The sequence below is a fragment of the Rhinatrema bivittatum genome, chromosome 19 (assembly GCF_901001135.1).
Source record: "Rhinatrema bivittatum chromosome 19, aRhiBiv1.1, whole genome shotgun sequence".
Lineage (NCBI taxonomy): Eukaryota > Metazoa > Chordata > Amphibia > Gymnophiona > Rhinatrematidae > Rhinatrema > Rhinatrema bivittatum.
This window is the reverse complement of record NC_042633.1, coordinates 20,236,174-20,253,021: the sequence shown is the minus strand read 5'-3', so window position 1 is coordinate 20,253,021 and position 16,848 is coordinate 20,236,174. Positions and strand designations below refer to the sequence as shown.

The following is a 16,848-nucleotide window of genomic DNA, read 5'->3' as shown; positions in this document are numbered from 1 at the left end:
AATACCTTTTACAAATCCCAAAGCTGGGGGGGGGAGGGGGAGTGCAGTCAGTTCTCACCTTGTTTGCTGAGGATGTGAATCAGAGGCTGAGAACTCTTCAAAGGAGCCAGAAAGAGGGGAAAAAAATGTCCCTTGCAAAACTGGATTAGTAAAGCTATTTAATCGTTCTCTCTTTCTTTCCCCCCAGTTCCCCTGCCACCAAACAAACATAACTCTTGTCTATTCCCTTTTGCTTTTCCCATGTCACTGGAAACCCTGGTCATCCAGAGAGGACAGTAATGACAAGTGCAGACATGATTTCACAAGCACATCTCTCCTTTACCAGAGGAATAGATCTCCAATACCCCCCCCCCCCCCCCCCCCCCCGCCAACCAACCCGTTACATCTAGGAGTATTTTCCATATACACAGGAGTGTATGAAGCGTACCCCCTTCCCAGGGAGGAAGAGGGTCACACGTGTCACTCTGAACCTTGGCGTCCGGCATCTAGCCAGTGACATGGGCTCCCAGGGCATCCCCGTCCATCCTCAGCCATTACACTACCAGCGGGGGGGGAGGGAGACCTGATCAGCTGCTTTAGTATTCCCAAAGCATGCAGGAGCAGCCCCCCCACCACATCCATCGCTCTGGGGAGAAAACACATCAGAAGGACCCTGGGGACAAGGGGGCCTCAGTTGGCCATTTCTGTCAGGCGGTAGCATGAGCCATTTCCGAAGCCGAGCCACTCCAGGGAACAGGAGCAGAGGCCTGGGGATGTTTTGTTAACCTTTTGCTTCTGTGTATTTATCCAGCAGTGTGGGTTTATGTAGCCAAATATCTGTTAGTGAACATCACTTAGCTATGAAATGGTATCCTGGAGGCTTCCTTTTAGTTGCCCCAACAAACCCCATCCACAGGATAGGTCCTGGGGTCTCAGGGCCCTGCCTTGGGCCTGGTGCAGCAGTGGCACCTCCGACAGGAAATGCCCCTTTTCTCGCTGAGATTTGGGATCACTTTTCATTTCCCTGCACAGCAGCGATGTTTTCCTCCCTCCGGCTCTGGCCTAAGCCTGGGCATGTTTGCGGGGGCACTCCGTTGCGCTCTGTACACACAGCACTTTAAATAGCCAAACAGGAAGCTCCTCAGCCTGCTGCTTAATGTCCCGGAGCCCTCCCCCCCCAACACGCACAGCACGCGCTCGAAGTTGCTGGGGAGAAATGAGGTCTGCCAGGGTGCGGATTCTGGGGCTTACCCGGCTCAGACCTGTCTGTTTGCCAGTTAAAATCAGGTACTGCAGGGTGGCAATAAGAGAGGAAGCTGAGCCTGTGTTCTTCACATCAGATTACTATACGGGATGCCTCTTATTGTGTGTGTGTGTGTATATATATATATATATATATGAACTGAGAGAGTCCAGTGCACTGTCTTACACTTGATGAGGAAAAGGGCTTCTCTGAGGGGGCCCTGTGTCCACCAGGTCCGATGAGATGACACCTCTTATTTCCATAAGAGGCGACCCTTTCCACGTCTGCTAATTTATGCTGTGATACCTAAACTGCAATCCCCAGTCCAATCAAGTCACCCGTCCCTTGGGAATATCCTGCTTTGTTACTCAGTATGCCTGCTCTCCTCCCTCAGCAGTTCCTGCATCTCTGGTTCTTGCCCCCTGCTTGCCCCCTCCCTCTCCCTTCAGCTCTTCCTGTAGCTCTGGTTATATATATATATATATATATATATATATTTTTACTATACACCTTTTATAGAAATGAAGCAATTAAACCTGTCAGGAAATAAAATACAAAACTTAGATGCGGATATTCTAAAAAGAAAGGGGAGGCTGGAATAAGATCAGGGAAGAGACGGAAGTGCTGGGGAATGCTGATGATGTGTTGATGGGGGGGGGGGGGGGGCAGGAGGAACTCCTTGGGCAGGTGGGTTCAGAGTGCTTTATACAAATGAGATGGTAATGTCCAGGCCAGGGAGAAGATGGATTAGCTCACACAGTCCCACAGAGCCATCGGTGGAGGGTGAGAACCTCCGCCTGTGCCCTCTGGGATCAGCGCTCCCCCCCCCCCCCCAAAATAAGGAAGATAATTCAGAATAAAGCAGAGTTAAGCACTGTGTAACAGGTCATGGTGGGCACTTCCTCCTCTCCTTCCCCAGCTCTAGTAGAGAGTAATGGACTTTGGACAAATGGCTTGAGCCGCTTTGAATTGTAAACCCTTTGAGGCAGGGACTCAGCTGAACCTGCATGCCAGTTGGTAAAGGGCATTGTCGAAAGGCTGCAAAAACTCCACTGTCTCTCCAGTCGCCCTCTGCCTTCCCCTCCCCATTCCATCCATGGGTCCCTGTCTGTCTCTTGTGTCCCCCGCCCGTGCCCCATTGCTAACATACATCACGAGCAGTCTGAGACCTGATTATGTTCAAGTGATATCACCGCCCACAACATCGAAGTAGCCAGGACAGCCGGATCCCTTCACTGTTGATGGGAAATTACCCCTCTGGTGACGACACGAGAACCCCAGGGAGGCTTTCAGCACACTGCAGTCATTGTGTGCGGGAAAGCGAACAAAACAGTGACCTCATAGCCCACAGGCAGCCGAGCAGCGAAAGCCGGACAGACGCAACAGAGGGCTCTCCGGGGATCACATGATAGCAGAGAAACAGCCACAGCCATTCCCTACAGCATCTCCTGCTGGGAGTCGCTGGGACTGAGGAGCTGTGAGCTCCCCCCCCACACACACACACACGTGCTCCTGCACCATTCCCAACAGCGCTTCCCGCTGGGAGAGGCTGTGACTGCAGGAGCTGTGACTCCCCCTCACCCAGCGCTCCTGCACCATTCCCTACAGCACCTCCTGCTGGGAAAGGCTGGGACTGCAGGAGCTGTGACTCCCCTACACCCATCGCTCCTGCACCATTCCCTACAGCGCCTCCTGCTGGGAGAGGCTGGGACTGCAGGAGCTGTGACTCCCTCCCCACACCCAGCGCTCCTGCACCATTCCCTACAGCACCTCCTGCTGGGAGAGGCTGGGACTGCAGGAGCTGTGACTCCCCCTCCACACCCAGTGCTCCTGCACCATTCCCTACAGCACCTCCTGCTGGGAGAGGCTGGGACTGCAGGAGCTGTGACTCCCTCCTCACACCCAGTGCTCCTGCACCATTCCCTACAGCGCCTCCTGCTGGGAGAGCCTGAGACTGCAGGAGCTGTGACTCCCTCCCCACACCCAGCGCTCCTGCACCATTCCCTACAGCACCTCCTGCTGGGAGAGGCTGGGACTGGGTGTGAGAGAGCCTCCTGCAGGTGGGAGTTAGAATTCCAATGAAGAAAGAAAATGTTCCTAGAAGTGTTGTACACATTTCTTTGGAGTAGGGAAATGAATAGCCTAACTTTTGTGAGGGGCTGGGAGAGACAGAGTAGGGGGGAGCTGGCAATCTGTGCAAAATTGTAATCTCTTGTTTGAGTAACTGTACTGTGTACCCAGGTGAATCATAACCTCTCCTTACTTTCACTAAGAAATTAGAGTAAGCAGCAAACTGATGTCTTATGTGAGATGGAGGACAGGAAAAGTGTGTGTGAGAGAGAGAAAGGGAAAATAATAGAAAAGAGCAAGGAAAGCAACACAGATGGAATAATCTAGACACAATCTGACTCCCTGCACCCCAGCATGGTGTTGGGAGGTGCTGTCCTGCATAATCTGGACACAATCTGACTCCCGGCACCCCAGCATGGTGTTGGGCGGTGCTGTCCTGCATAATCTGGACACAATCTGACTCCCTGCACCCAGCGTGGTGTTACTCGGGTGCTGCTCTGCTAGAAGCACTGTCCTTCATACCCAGGACACACTCCATCTCCTGGCACCATGGCATGGCTTTAGGGATGAGCCGTGCTGTTGGAGTTGCTGTCCTTCATAATCGGGGCATGCATCACTTCCCTGCACCCCAGCATGGTGTTGGGAGGTACTGTCCTGCATAATTTGGACACACTCTGACTCTGTGCACCCCAGCATAGTGTTGGGAGGTACTGTCCTGCATAATTGGGACACACTCTGACTCTGTGCACCCCAGCATGGTGTTGGGAGGTACTGTCCTGCATAATTGGGACACACTCTGACTCTGTGCACCCCAGCATAGTGTTGGGAGGTACTGTCCTGCATAATTGGGACACACTCTGACTCTGTGCACCCCAGCATGGTGTTGGGAGGTACTGTCCTGCATAATTGGGACACACGCTGACTCTGTGCACCCCAGCATAGTGTTGGGAGGTACTGTCCTGCATAATCCGGACACAATCTGACTCCCTGCACCCAGCGTGGTGTTACTCGGGTGCTGCTCTGCTAGAAGCACTGTCCTTCATACCCAGGACACACTCCATCTCCTGGCACCATGGCATGGCTTTAGGGATGAGCCGTGCTGTTGGAGTTGCTGTCCTTCATAATCGGGGCATGCATCACTTCCCTGCACCCCAGCATGGTGTTGGGCAGTGCTGTCCTGCATAATCTGGACACAATCTGACTCCCTGCACCCAGCGTGGTATTACTCGGGTGCTGCTCTGCTAGAAGCACTGTCCTTCATACCCAGGATACACTCCATCTCCTGGCACCATGGCATGGCTTTAGGGATGAGCCGTGCTGTTGGAGTTGCTGTCCTTCATAATCGGGGCATGCATCACTTCCCTGCACCCCAGCATGGTGTTGGGAGGTACTGTCCTGCATAATTTGGACACACTCTGACTCTGTGCACCCCAGCATAGTGTTGGGAGGTACTGTCCTGCATAATTGGGACACACTCTGACTCTGTGCACCCCAGCATGGTGTTGGGAGGTACTGTCCTGCATAATTGGGACACACTCTGACTCTGTGCACCCCAGCATAGTGTTGGGAGGTACTGTCCTGCATAATCGGGACACAATCTGACTCCCTGTACCCTAGCCTGGTGTTACTCGGGTGCTGCTCTGCTAGAAGCACTGTCCTTCATACCCAGGATACACTCCATCTCCTGGCACCATGGCATGGCTTTAGGGATGAGCCGTGCTGTTGGAGTTGCTGTCCTTCATAATCGGGGCATGCATCACTTCCCTGCACCCCAGCATGGTGTTGGGAGGTACTGTCCTGCATAATTTGGACACACTCTGACTCTGTGCACCCCAGCATAGTGTTGGGAGGTACTGTCCTGCATAATTGGGACACACTCTGACTCTGTGCACCCCAGCATGGTGTTGGGAGGTACTGTCCTGCATAATTGGGACACACTCTGACTCTGTGCACCCCAGCATAGTGTTGGGAGGTACTGTCCTGCATAATCGGGACACAATCTGACTCCCTGTACCCTAGCCTGGTGTTACTCGGGTGCTGCTCTGCTAGAAGCACTGTCCTTCATACCCAGGACACACTCCATCTCCTGGCACCGTGGCATGGCTTTAGGAATGTGCCCTGCTTCCTTCCTAGAGCTTCTGTGATCACGCTGGGTGCAGAGAGGAGGGAGTGGGGAAATCTCAGCATTTACAGAGATTGCTCCAGAGCAGGAAGTGTCTCAGAGCTTAGCCCCCATCACCCAGGGTCCGGGGAGGTGGACTGCATTGTAAAAAAAGCAAGTGAGGAAATTCTGAATGAACTCAGAGATAGAAAAGGTCATACGCTGGGACTTCAGATCACGTACTGCATTCCAGAAATTCGGGCAGCCGCTGCTTCTGCATCATTCCCTACAGCAGGAGTTGTGAGCTCTCATATCCTCTCCTGAGCCTCTTGTGCGGAACCTCCATCTCTGAGTAACTTGCATGTGACTTTTCCCACAGGGGACGTGCATGCAGAGAGCATGTTACCTTAAAAATGTCCAGAATTTGGAAAAAGTGAAAAGTTTTTTTTCTGTGCAAACAATGGGGTTAGCAGCGGTTTCATCTCTCTCTCACCGCCAGCTCTGAACTGAATGCCCTCCGTTTTTTAGCGCCTCTCGATTTTTCCACCCAAATCCCGGTGCAGGTAACCAGCGTTGTCCCAAACCTCTCCTGATGGCAACAAGGCCACTCTGCCCACAAAAATATGCCGAGTTTATCACACAGATAGAGAGCTAACACATTCACAATATGTATAACGTTTATTTTAACAAAATTACACACTCACCTGTATAGACACTCTAAAAACTGAACTAACACACACACACACAATCCATACCTTTTTAAAAACAACATATTGCACTTGAAATAACAATATACATAAATTACAGTAAAGTATAAATCATATATTTCCCAGTTTCAACTATGAAATCCCATTAATTGAACATGTAAATCCAAATAATAAACGTCTACATATAAATCCAAGTATTAATTTCTAAACATGGGTCCTGGGTCCAGATGTTGAACTGCTTCTAAACATAGGTCCAACAAAAAGATATCTTTGTTTCACCTTCCAAGAAGGCTTCCTCAGGGACTGAGTATTATCAAAAGCTGTTTCACTTCCATGTTCACTCATGTGCGTATAAAGTAACTCAAATTCTGATCCGTAACTTTTAAAGCGCAAACAGAGAACTTCTCTTACATGCACCCCGGTCAGAAATATTCACAATTGTATTCAAAACACGCGTTTAAGCCATTTATGAACCGGTAGATTTGACCTCTTTCCCCCGAAAGCGGAAAAATAGAAATGGGGGTGCTCGCCTGCTGCGCTGCACCACTGGGTCAAGGAACTCCACACACGTATCCAAATTTAGAGCAATTTACATGACCGGATGTGACATCATATTCCACCATTCACCGGTTTATAAATGGCTTAAATGCGTGTTTTGAATACAGTTGTGAATATTTCTGACCGGGGTGCATGTAAGAGAAGTTTTCTGTTTGCGCTATAAAAGTTACGGATCAGAATTTGAGTTACCTTATATCCACATGAGTGAACATGGAAGTGAAACAGCTTTTGATAATACTAAGTCCCTGAGGAAGCCTTCTTGGAAGGTAAAACGAAGATATCTTTTTGTTGGACCTATGTTTAGAAGCATAAGAACAAGAACATAAGAAATTGCCATGCTGGGTCAGACAAAGGTCCATCAAGCCCAGCATCCTTTTTCCAACAGAGGCCGAACCTGGCAATTACCCAAACACCAAGAAGATCCCATGCTACTGATGCAATTAATAGCAGTGGCTATTCCCTAAGTAAACTTGATTAATAGCCGTTAAAGACTTCTCCAAGAACTTATCCAAACCTTTTTTTGAACCCAGCTACACTAACTGCACTAACCACATCCTCTGGCAACAAATTCCAGAGCTTTATTGTGCATTGAGTGAGAAAGAACATAAGAAATTTGCCATGCTGGGTCAGACCGAGGGTCCATCGAGCCCGGCATCCTGTTTCCAACAGAGGCCAAAACCAGGCCACAAGAACCTGGCCATTACCCAAACACTAAGAGGAACCCGTGCTACTGATGCAGTTAATAGCGGTGGCTATTCCCTAAGTAAAATTGATTAATAGCCATTAATGGACTTCTCCTCCAAGAACTTATCCAAACCTTTTTTGAACCCAGCTACACTAACTGCACTAACCACATCCTCTGGCAACAAATTCCAGAGCTTTATTGTGCGTTGAGTGAAAAAGAATTTTCTCCGATTAGTCTTAAATGTGCTACTTGCTAACTTCATGGAATGCCCCCTAGTCCTATTATTCGAAAGTGAAAATAACCGAGTCACATCTACTCGTTCAAGACCTCTCATGATCTTAAAGACCTCTATCATATCCCCCCTCAGCCGTCTCTTCTCCAAGCTGAACAGCCCTAACCTCTTCAGCCTTTCCTCATAGGGAAGCTGTTCCATCCCCTTTATCATTTTGGTTGCCCTTCTCTGTACCTTCTCCATCGCAACTATATCTTTTTTGAGATGCGGCGACCAGAATTGTACACAGTATTCAAGGTGTGGTCTCACCATGGAGCGATATAGAGGCATTATGACATTTTCCGTTCTATTAGCCATTCCCTTCCTAATAATTCCTAACATTCTATTTGCTTTTTTGACTGCTGCAGCATACTGAGCTGACGATTTTAAAGTATTATCCACTATGATGCCTAGATCTTTTTCCTGGGTGGTAGCTCCTAATATAGAACCTAACATTGTATAACTACAGTAACGATTATTTTTCCCTATATGCAATACCTTGCACTTGTCCACATTAAATTTCATCTGCCATTTGGATGCCCAATCTTCAAGTCTTGCAAGGTCCTCCTGCAATGTATCACAGTCTGCTTGTGATTTAACTACTCTGAATAATTTTGAATCATCTGTAAATTTGATAACCTCACTCGTATTCCTTTCCAGCAGTTCAACATCTGGACCCAGGACCCATGTTTAGAAATTAATACTTGGATTTATATGTAGACGTTTATTATTTGGATTTACATGTTCAATTAATGGGAGTTCATAGTTGAAATTGGGAAATATATGATTTATACTTTACTGTAATTTATGTATATTGTTGAAGGAATATTGCCCCATACCAACCCAACATGCCTACCGGTACCGTGGACGGACCACCGAATCATCTCTTCTGTGCTAGAGATCAAGGAGCACCCTCCTCAAGCAACACACTCAACCTCAGTATCCGTCAGGAAACCATGCACCGGAGAACTCCTCAGCTCGCATCTATCTAAGGAGCTAGTTCACCTTGACCTTTCGGACGTCAACACTGCCACGACATCGTGGATTAACATTACCAACAAGGTTGCAGATCAAGTGTGCCCCATAACCACGACAACAGGAAACCTTGGTTCACCCCTGAGCTGAAGTCGCACAAACAGGAACTCAGATGTAAGGAACACAGGTGGCGTAAATGCCCTTCCACAACAACCCTCTTAGCCTATAAATCTTGCCTAAACTCATACAGAAATGTCATTAACAGAACCAAGAAAGAATTCTTCTCCAAAAAGATCCACCACTTCATCTTTAACTCAAGAGCTCTGTTTTCCTATGTATCAGCCCTCACAAAACCAGCTACGCCCCTCATACCAGACGATCAAGCTACCAACAAAGCCAATGAACTGGCGGACTACTTCGAGAGAAAAATCACCACCCTCGTCACTCCCCTCAAGGGTCCCTCTCATCATCCGAATTACTCATCCACCTCCGGTTCTCAACTCTCACACACAACCCTCCAACAACATAACTCAACCCCAGCTTCTCTTGCCACCTTCGAGCTGACGTCTGCCCTAGAAATTGAAAACATCCTCAAGAAGATGAAACCTTCGTCTCATCCTTTAGACCACATCCCATCCAATTTGCTGTTCTCCATCCCTAACATCATTGCCAAACCTGTAGCAGACATCATAAACTGCTCTCTGTCACAAGGCCAAGTCCCTGACCAATTCAAGCTTGCAATGCTCAAGCCTCGCCTCAAAAAACCCAACCTTCCTCCCGTAGACCCAGCCAACTTCAGACCCATAGCTAACTTGCCAATGATCGCCAAAGTCATGGAGAAGATTGTAAACAGACAACTATCCGAATTCTTAGAAGAAAACAACATCCTCACCTCAAACCAATTCGGATTCCGAAAGTCCCTGAACACCGAATCTTTATTAACCTCGCTATCAGACACCATCCTCCTTAATCTGGAAAAAGGTCAACCTTACCTACTCGCACTACTGGATCTCTCCTCAGTGTTTGACACCGTGAACCACACTTGCCTCCTTCAGCGTCTAGCTGACATCGGCATCACAGGATCGGCGTTTGACTGGTTCAAATCTTTCCTTGAAAACAGGTTCTATAAGGTCAAGATCAATAACAAAGAATCACACCCTATCAGTTCAAAGTTGGGGGTACCCCAAGGATCAATCCTTTCACCCACTCTATTCAATATTTATCTCCTCCCACTCTGCCATCTACTAACCAACCTCAAGCTAACACTCTTCTTATACGCGGATGACATACAAATCCTCATCCCTATAGCTGAATCTCTCCATAAAACTTGGTCTTATTGGAACAACTGCCTCTCAGCAATCAACAACCTACTCACCAGCCTCAACCTCGTATTAAACACCAACAAAACCGAAATCCTCCTAATAGCCCCTGAAAACAGCATCCCGCTCAACCCTCCAACTTCCACCCAATGCTCTATCACTTCAATCGACCACTCATCGCAAGTAAGAGACCTGGGTGTGCTATTAGACAACCAACTCAACCTCAGCAAGTTCATAAACAATACTACCAAAGAATGCTTCTTTAAATTGCAAGTATTAAAAAAATTAAAACCACTTCTGCACTTCCGAGACTTCCGCCAGATACTACAATCCATCATCTTCCCGAAACTGGATTACTGCAACTCACCCCTTCTGGGCCTTCCCGCTAGCACCATCAAACCACTTCAGATGGTCCAGAACGCGACGGCCAGAATCCTTACAAACACCAACAAAAGGGATCACATCACCCCCATCCTCCAGAACCTTCACTGGCTGCCTATTAAATTCAGGATTCACTTTAAAGCCCTCATGATGATACACAAGGCCCTACACAGCATCTCCCCCCTCAACCTAACTTTTCAACTGCAGCAGCACATTACTAAGAGACCGATAAGAAGTGCGTACAAGAACATGCTACACACCCAGCTGGCAAAAACCTCACTGAGGAAACGCACCCTTTCCACTGCAGGTCCCCCACTTTGGAATTCGCTCCCTCCGGATCTCCGCCAAGAACTCTGCCCAAATGACATTCAAAAAGAAGCTAAAGACTTGGCTTTTTGCCCAAGCATTCCCGGAGAGCTAAGGCCCGATGAAGTCGATGACTTTATAGACCCCGGTCCATCTATCTCACTGTACATATGTTTTTGAGTTGTACTTTATTTCTTTAATAGTCTCTTTGAATGTAGTCCTTTTGATCTCTCTGTAAGTTCTTTATTTTCAACTTGTTCCAATGTATTCCGCCCCAGAGGCGACAGTTTCAGTTCCTTGTAAACCGGTGCGATATGTATATTATACAGGAACATCGGTATATAAAAATTAAAAATAAATAAATAAATTGTTATTTCAAGTGCAATATGTTGTTTTTAAAAAGGTATGGATGAATTGTTTGTGTGTGTGTTAGTTCAGTTTTTAGAGTGTCTATACAGGTGAGTGTGTAATTTTGTTAAAATAAACGTTATACACATTGTGAATGTGTTATCTCTCTATTTGTGTGATACACTCAGTAAGCGAGTAATAGGGAGTTATTTATAAATTGTTTACCCTCTGTATTGTTTTACCGTGTTGGTCACAAAAATATGCCGGCATCTTGCACTCTGTTCCTCCTACTGTCTTCTCATCTCCTCCTACTGCTGGTAGGCACTGTATGTACGCTCTATGTGCCTTTAAAAAATGTTAATGCAAGCTACAGCAAGAAAACCTGCATAAGGTGATTGAGTTTATTTAAAATTAAGTAAAAATCATAAAGCATGAAAACAGCATGGACAACTGAAGAGTGAATTTTCATCAAAGCCCCATACAGGAGTCACACTGATACATGTAAAGCATGATCACAGCACAGACAGCTGAAGAGCAGATCTCCATCAGAGCCCCATGCAGGCGTCACACTGATACACATAAAGCATGAATACAGCACAGACAGCTGAAGAGCAGATCTTCATCAGAGCCCCATGCAGGCGTCACACTGATACACATAAAGCATGAATACAGCACGGACAGCTGAAGAGCAGATCCTCATCAGAGCCCCATGCAGGTGTCACACTGATACACGTAAAGCATGAATACAGCATGGACAGCTAAAGAGCGGATCTCATCAGAGCCCCATGCAGGAGTCACACTGATACACGTAAAGCATGAATACAGCACAGACAGCTGAAGAGCAGATCCTCATCAGAGCCCCATGCAGGTGTCACACTGATACACGTAAAGCATGACTACAGCACAGACAGCTGAAGAGCAGATCCTCATCAGAGCCCCATGCAGGTGTCACACTGATACATGTAAAGCATGAATACAGCACAGACAGCTAAAGAGCAGATCTTCATCAGAGCCCCATGCAGGTGTCACACTGATACATGTAAAGCATGAATACAGCACAGACAGCTGAAGAGCAGATCTTTATCAGAGCAGGCGTCCCACCAATCCATGTAAACTGGGAATGCAGCACAGACAAATTTAGCCATTGCACATCTTTTTTTGCAGAACTTATGAAAACCTGAGACATACATGCAGTAGGGAAATTTCTAATGAGGGATCTAGGAAGCAGAAAGCAATGGAGCAAGGAAACTGGTGAATGGATATCTTCCTTGCATGCGGGGACTATAGTTCCTCCTTTTTCTTTTGGGAGGGGGAGGGAGGAGAAGTTAAATAAGAACCAAAAATCAGAACTGGATAGACCAATCCCGGTTGAGCTGGGTTCTCGTTTTACCCTATGCCATGCTGAGATTTGCAGTTCTCATATCTCCCTCTTGGAGGCGCCAGAGCGGGTAGGAAGCAATAACAGGAACACCAGCAGCCATGTGTGCATGGAGTCCATTTCCACCCTTCTGAGGGTTCTTTCCTGTATAGAAAGATATTATAATAATCATATTCTTTTTGACGTGGCCTCACACAGATTACAGCGGGTCTAAGCTCCACCTCCTGGACTTCAGGTTGTGAGCATGAGCATGATCCTTCTCCCGCATCCTTTATCCATTTTTTTGTGTGTGTGTGTCTCTGTGTCTTTGCTAAAAATATCCAGCACAATAAAAAAATATATGTATATCCACATGGGTTTTGCGAGCATGTGCTTAGATGCTGCAGAGAGGCAATAGTGTTGTAAGCTCAGCTTGGTGATAGTAACACAGGAAATGATCGCAGATAAAGACTAAAATGGTCCCTTCAGTCTGCCCAGTGAGGAATAAAGGGGTATAACTGACACTCCATGCAGGTAACCCTGCTGCTTGGTTTCCACATTTTTGCCACTAGGTATCCTCTGTCTTTATTTCACACCTTTCTTGAATTCTGATACCAATTTTGTCTCCACCATCACCAACAAGAGGGCATTCTAGGCAACTGTGACCCTTTCTACTTCATAATTTGTGGCATAATAAACAGTTGGAACAGACCATGAAGGGCTCTGTATATCTGTGCCCGTCCCCTCAGAGATTCTCTCACTACTTGTGCCTCACTTCTACTCCCCGCTCTGTCACTGACTCTCTGTGTGACCCTGGGGGAGTCACTTTATCTCCCTGTGCCTCAGTTCTAATCCCCAGCTCTGTCACTGACTCTCTGTGTGACCCTGGGGGAGTCACTTTATCTCCCTGTGACTCAGCTCCAATCCCCAGCTCTGACACTGACTCTCTGTGTGTGACCCTGGGGGAGTCACTTTATCTCCCTGTGCCTCAGCTCTAATCCCCGGCTCTGTCACTGACTCTGCGTGTGACCCTGGGGGAGTCACTTTATCTCCCTGTATCTCAGCTCTAATCCCCGGCTCAGTCACTGACTCTCTGTGTGTGACCCTGGGGGAGTCACTTTATCTCCCTGTGCCTCAGCTCTAATCCCCAGCTCTGTCACTGACTCTGTGTGTGACCCTGGGGGAGTCACTTTATCTCCCTGTATCTCAGCTCTAATCCCCGGCTCAGTCACTGACTCTCTGTGTGTGACCCTGGGGGAGTCACTTTATCTCCCTGTGCCTCAGCTCTAATCCCCGGCTCTGTCACTGACTCTCTGTGTGTGACCCTGGGGGGAGTCACTTTATCTCCCTGTGCCTCAGCTCTAATCCCCGGCTCAGTCACTGACTCTCTGTGTGTGACCCTGGGGGAGTCACTTTATCTTACTGTGCATCAGCTCTAATCCCCAGCTCTGTCATTGACTCTGTGTGTGACCCTGGGGGAGTCACTTTATCTCCCTGTATCTCAGCTCTAATCCCCGGCTCAGTCACTGACTCTCTGTGTGTGACCCTGGGGGAGTCACTTTATCTCCCTGTGCCTCAGCTCTAATCCCCGGCTCTGTCACTGACTCTCTGTGTGTGACCCTGGGGGGAGTCACTTTATCTCCCTGTCCCTCAGCTCTAATCCCCGGCTCTGTCAGTGACTCTGTGTGACCCTGGGGGGAGTCACTTTATCTCCCTGTGCCTCAGCTCTAATCTCCGGCTCTGTCACTGACTCTGTGTGTGACCCTGGGGGAGCCACTTTATCTCCCTGTGCCTCAGCTCTAATCCCCGGCTCTGACACTGACTCTCTGTGTGTGACCCTGGGGGAGTCACTTTATCTCCCTGTGCCTCAGCTCTAATCCCCGGCTCTGACACTGACTCTGTGTGTAACGCTGGGGGAGGCACTTTATCTCCCTGTGCCTCAGCTCTAATCCCCGGCTCTGTCAGTGACACTCTGTGTGACCCTGGGGGAGGCACTTTATCTCCCTGTGCCTCAGCTCTAATCCCCGGCTCTGTCACTGACTCTCTGTGTGGGACCCTGGGGGAGGCACTTTATCTCCCTGTGTCTCAGCTCTAATCCCCGGCTCTGTCACTGACTCTCTGTGTGGGACCCTGGGGGAGGCACTTTATCTCCCAGTGTTTAAAGTCTAATCCTTGTCTCCCTCCCCCCCTGTAGAATAACATAAATCTCAGAAAGCAGATGGGTTCCTGATTGTTTTTTCCCTCCCTGAATTTTTTTTGTTTGTTTTTTTTAATTACACTTTTGATAGTGCTTTTGCCTGAAGTGAAACCATTAACAGCTGATTTCACTGCTCTGAAATTTTTCCCTTTCTTCCTAAATGGTTCTGGGCACAGCTGTGCTCACATCTGCCGACCGTACAGAGGAGAGAAGAAAGAAAGTCGGGCTGCGGCAGCCAGCCCTGGAGGCAGCGCTCTGCGGTTTCTGAACATGATTCCTCCTCTTGCACGTTCTCCCCCCATTTCACTTTTTCCCGTTTTTGAAGTCCTGGCCAGGCCTTTCATCCTCCGACGGCCGCGATTTGGGGTTTTTATAAACGATGTCCTGATATTTTCATAATGAGTATCCATTCCACAGAAAGAAGAAGGGCAGGCGGAGGGAACATGCAAGGGTTATGCAGGGAGAGGGTCCATGTCTGAGGGAAGACCAGAGTTCCAGGGACAATCCCCGGCTCTGTCCCTGACTCTCTGTGTGACCATGGGGGGGAGTCACTTTATCTCCCTGTGCCTCAGATCCAATCCCTGGCTCTGTCCCTGACTTTCTGTGTGTGACCCTGGGGGGAGTCACTTTATCTCCCTGTGCCTCAGCTCTAATCCCCGGCTCTGTCCCTGACTTTCTGTGTGTGACCCTGGGGGGAGTCACTTTATCTCCCTGTGCCTCAGCTCTAATCCCCGGCTCTGTCACTGACTCTCTGTGTGTGACCCTGGGGGAGTCACTTTATCTCCCTGTGCCTCAGCTCTAATCCTCGGCTCTGTCACTGACTCTCTGTGTGTGACCCTGGGGGAGTCACTTTATCTCCCTGTGCCTCAGCTCTAATCCCCGGCTCTGTCACTGACTCTCTGTGTGTGACCCTGGGGGAGTCACTTTATCTCCCTGTGCCTCAGCTCTAATCCCCGGCTCTGTCACTGACTCTCTGTGTGTGACCATGGGGGAGTCAATTTATCTCCCTGTGCCTCAGCTCTAATCCCCAGCTCTGTCATTTACTCTCTGTGTGACCCTGGGGGAGTCACTTTATCTCCCTGTGCCTCAGCTCTAATCCCCGGCTCTGTCACTGACTCTCTGTGTGACCCTGGGGATGAAGTCTCTTTATCTCCCTGTGCCTCAGGTGTAATGCCAAGATTTGGAAAATCCTGCCTGGCTATAGACCAGTTTTGTCCCGCATGGGTTTATCAGCATCCAGGGTTCCTGACACATTTTCCTACATCATCAGGACATTAACCTTTAAAGGAATTCGGACAAACGTGCGCCTTTCATGCCAGCCCACGTCAGCCCTCGAAAAGACCAAGCGACACCTCCCAACCTTCCAGGAAGCCAAGCAAGTTGGTCACTGGAGGGTGTTGAGAGAAGGGAGTCATCTCCCGGGCGACGACACTTTCCTCCACCCTCCTGCTATCAATGCCAAATCATCCCAGGTCTTTGTAAAAGCTTTCCGGCTTTGTCCTTCCCATGTGGACTGGAGAAAGGATGGGGAGGGGTTCTCTGACCACTGACGTTCATCCTGATGCCCAAGTGGTGACATTGGAACCCACATCAACAGGTTATGGTGAAGAATTCAAGAATATACCATTTGGGGAATGTCGAGAGACAGTTTGAAGGCTGTGCTCCTTCCCACCCACCCTCCATCACTCTGGAGGGGTTCACTTCTCTCCTATTCTTCCTCTCCACCTTCCTCAGGTCAAGGGATCATACCGAGGGTTTGACCTTTCGACCCAGATGACAGACTCGGTCTCTTCTTTTCTTGCACACAAAGCAATGCCAAGGCCTTCACAGCAGCCAACAGCAGTCACTCACCCAAATGAGGGACGTCACGTCCCTGTGCCTCAAGTTTCCAGTCCACACTGTATAATCGCTTCTCTTTATAAATACATGATACTCCCTTTGCCTCCCACTCCGCTTAAAGAAAACAGTATACAGTGTTATTTTTATTTATTGTAATTGAATATACCACCTGTCAAAGAGTTTATCCAAGCAGTGTACAACAGTAAAGCATACATAATAAGTAAAAGCCATTAAACAAAGAAATATCAAACCAGGATTTATAAGGTCTGACATTATACTTGCTAGTAGATGGCACTGTGAACTTGGTCAGCGTATTCCTTTCTCCCCCATCCTCAGCCATCCACCACTCACTGTTTGACACTCAGGAAGTCAAGTCAATGCATTGTCTTCTGCCTATGTTCAAGGCATTCTCTCCTCCAAGGGATCCATCAGACATGAAGGAATCCCTTATTCCCATCTAGAGATCAATCTATGAACTCCCCCCCCAAATCCTATCCTAAGACCCATCTGCA

The 16,848-nt window shown here is 48.3% G+C and overlaps 1 protein-coding gene across 1 annotated transcript in view; it reads right to left on the bottom strand.

Annotated features, from left to right (window-relative positions):
- The window catches only part of IL11 (interleukin 11), a 35,525-nt gene that overhangs the window by 12,697 nt on the left and 5,980 nt on the right, over positions 1–16,848 (bottom strand). The window contains exon 2 of the mRNA XM_029584437.1: positions 5,360–5,441. Coding sequence (XP_029440297.1) covers positions 5,360–5,441 — 82 coding nt within the window. The remainder of the gene's footprint in view (positions 1–5,359; positions 5,442–16,848) is intronic.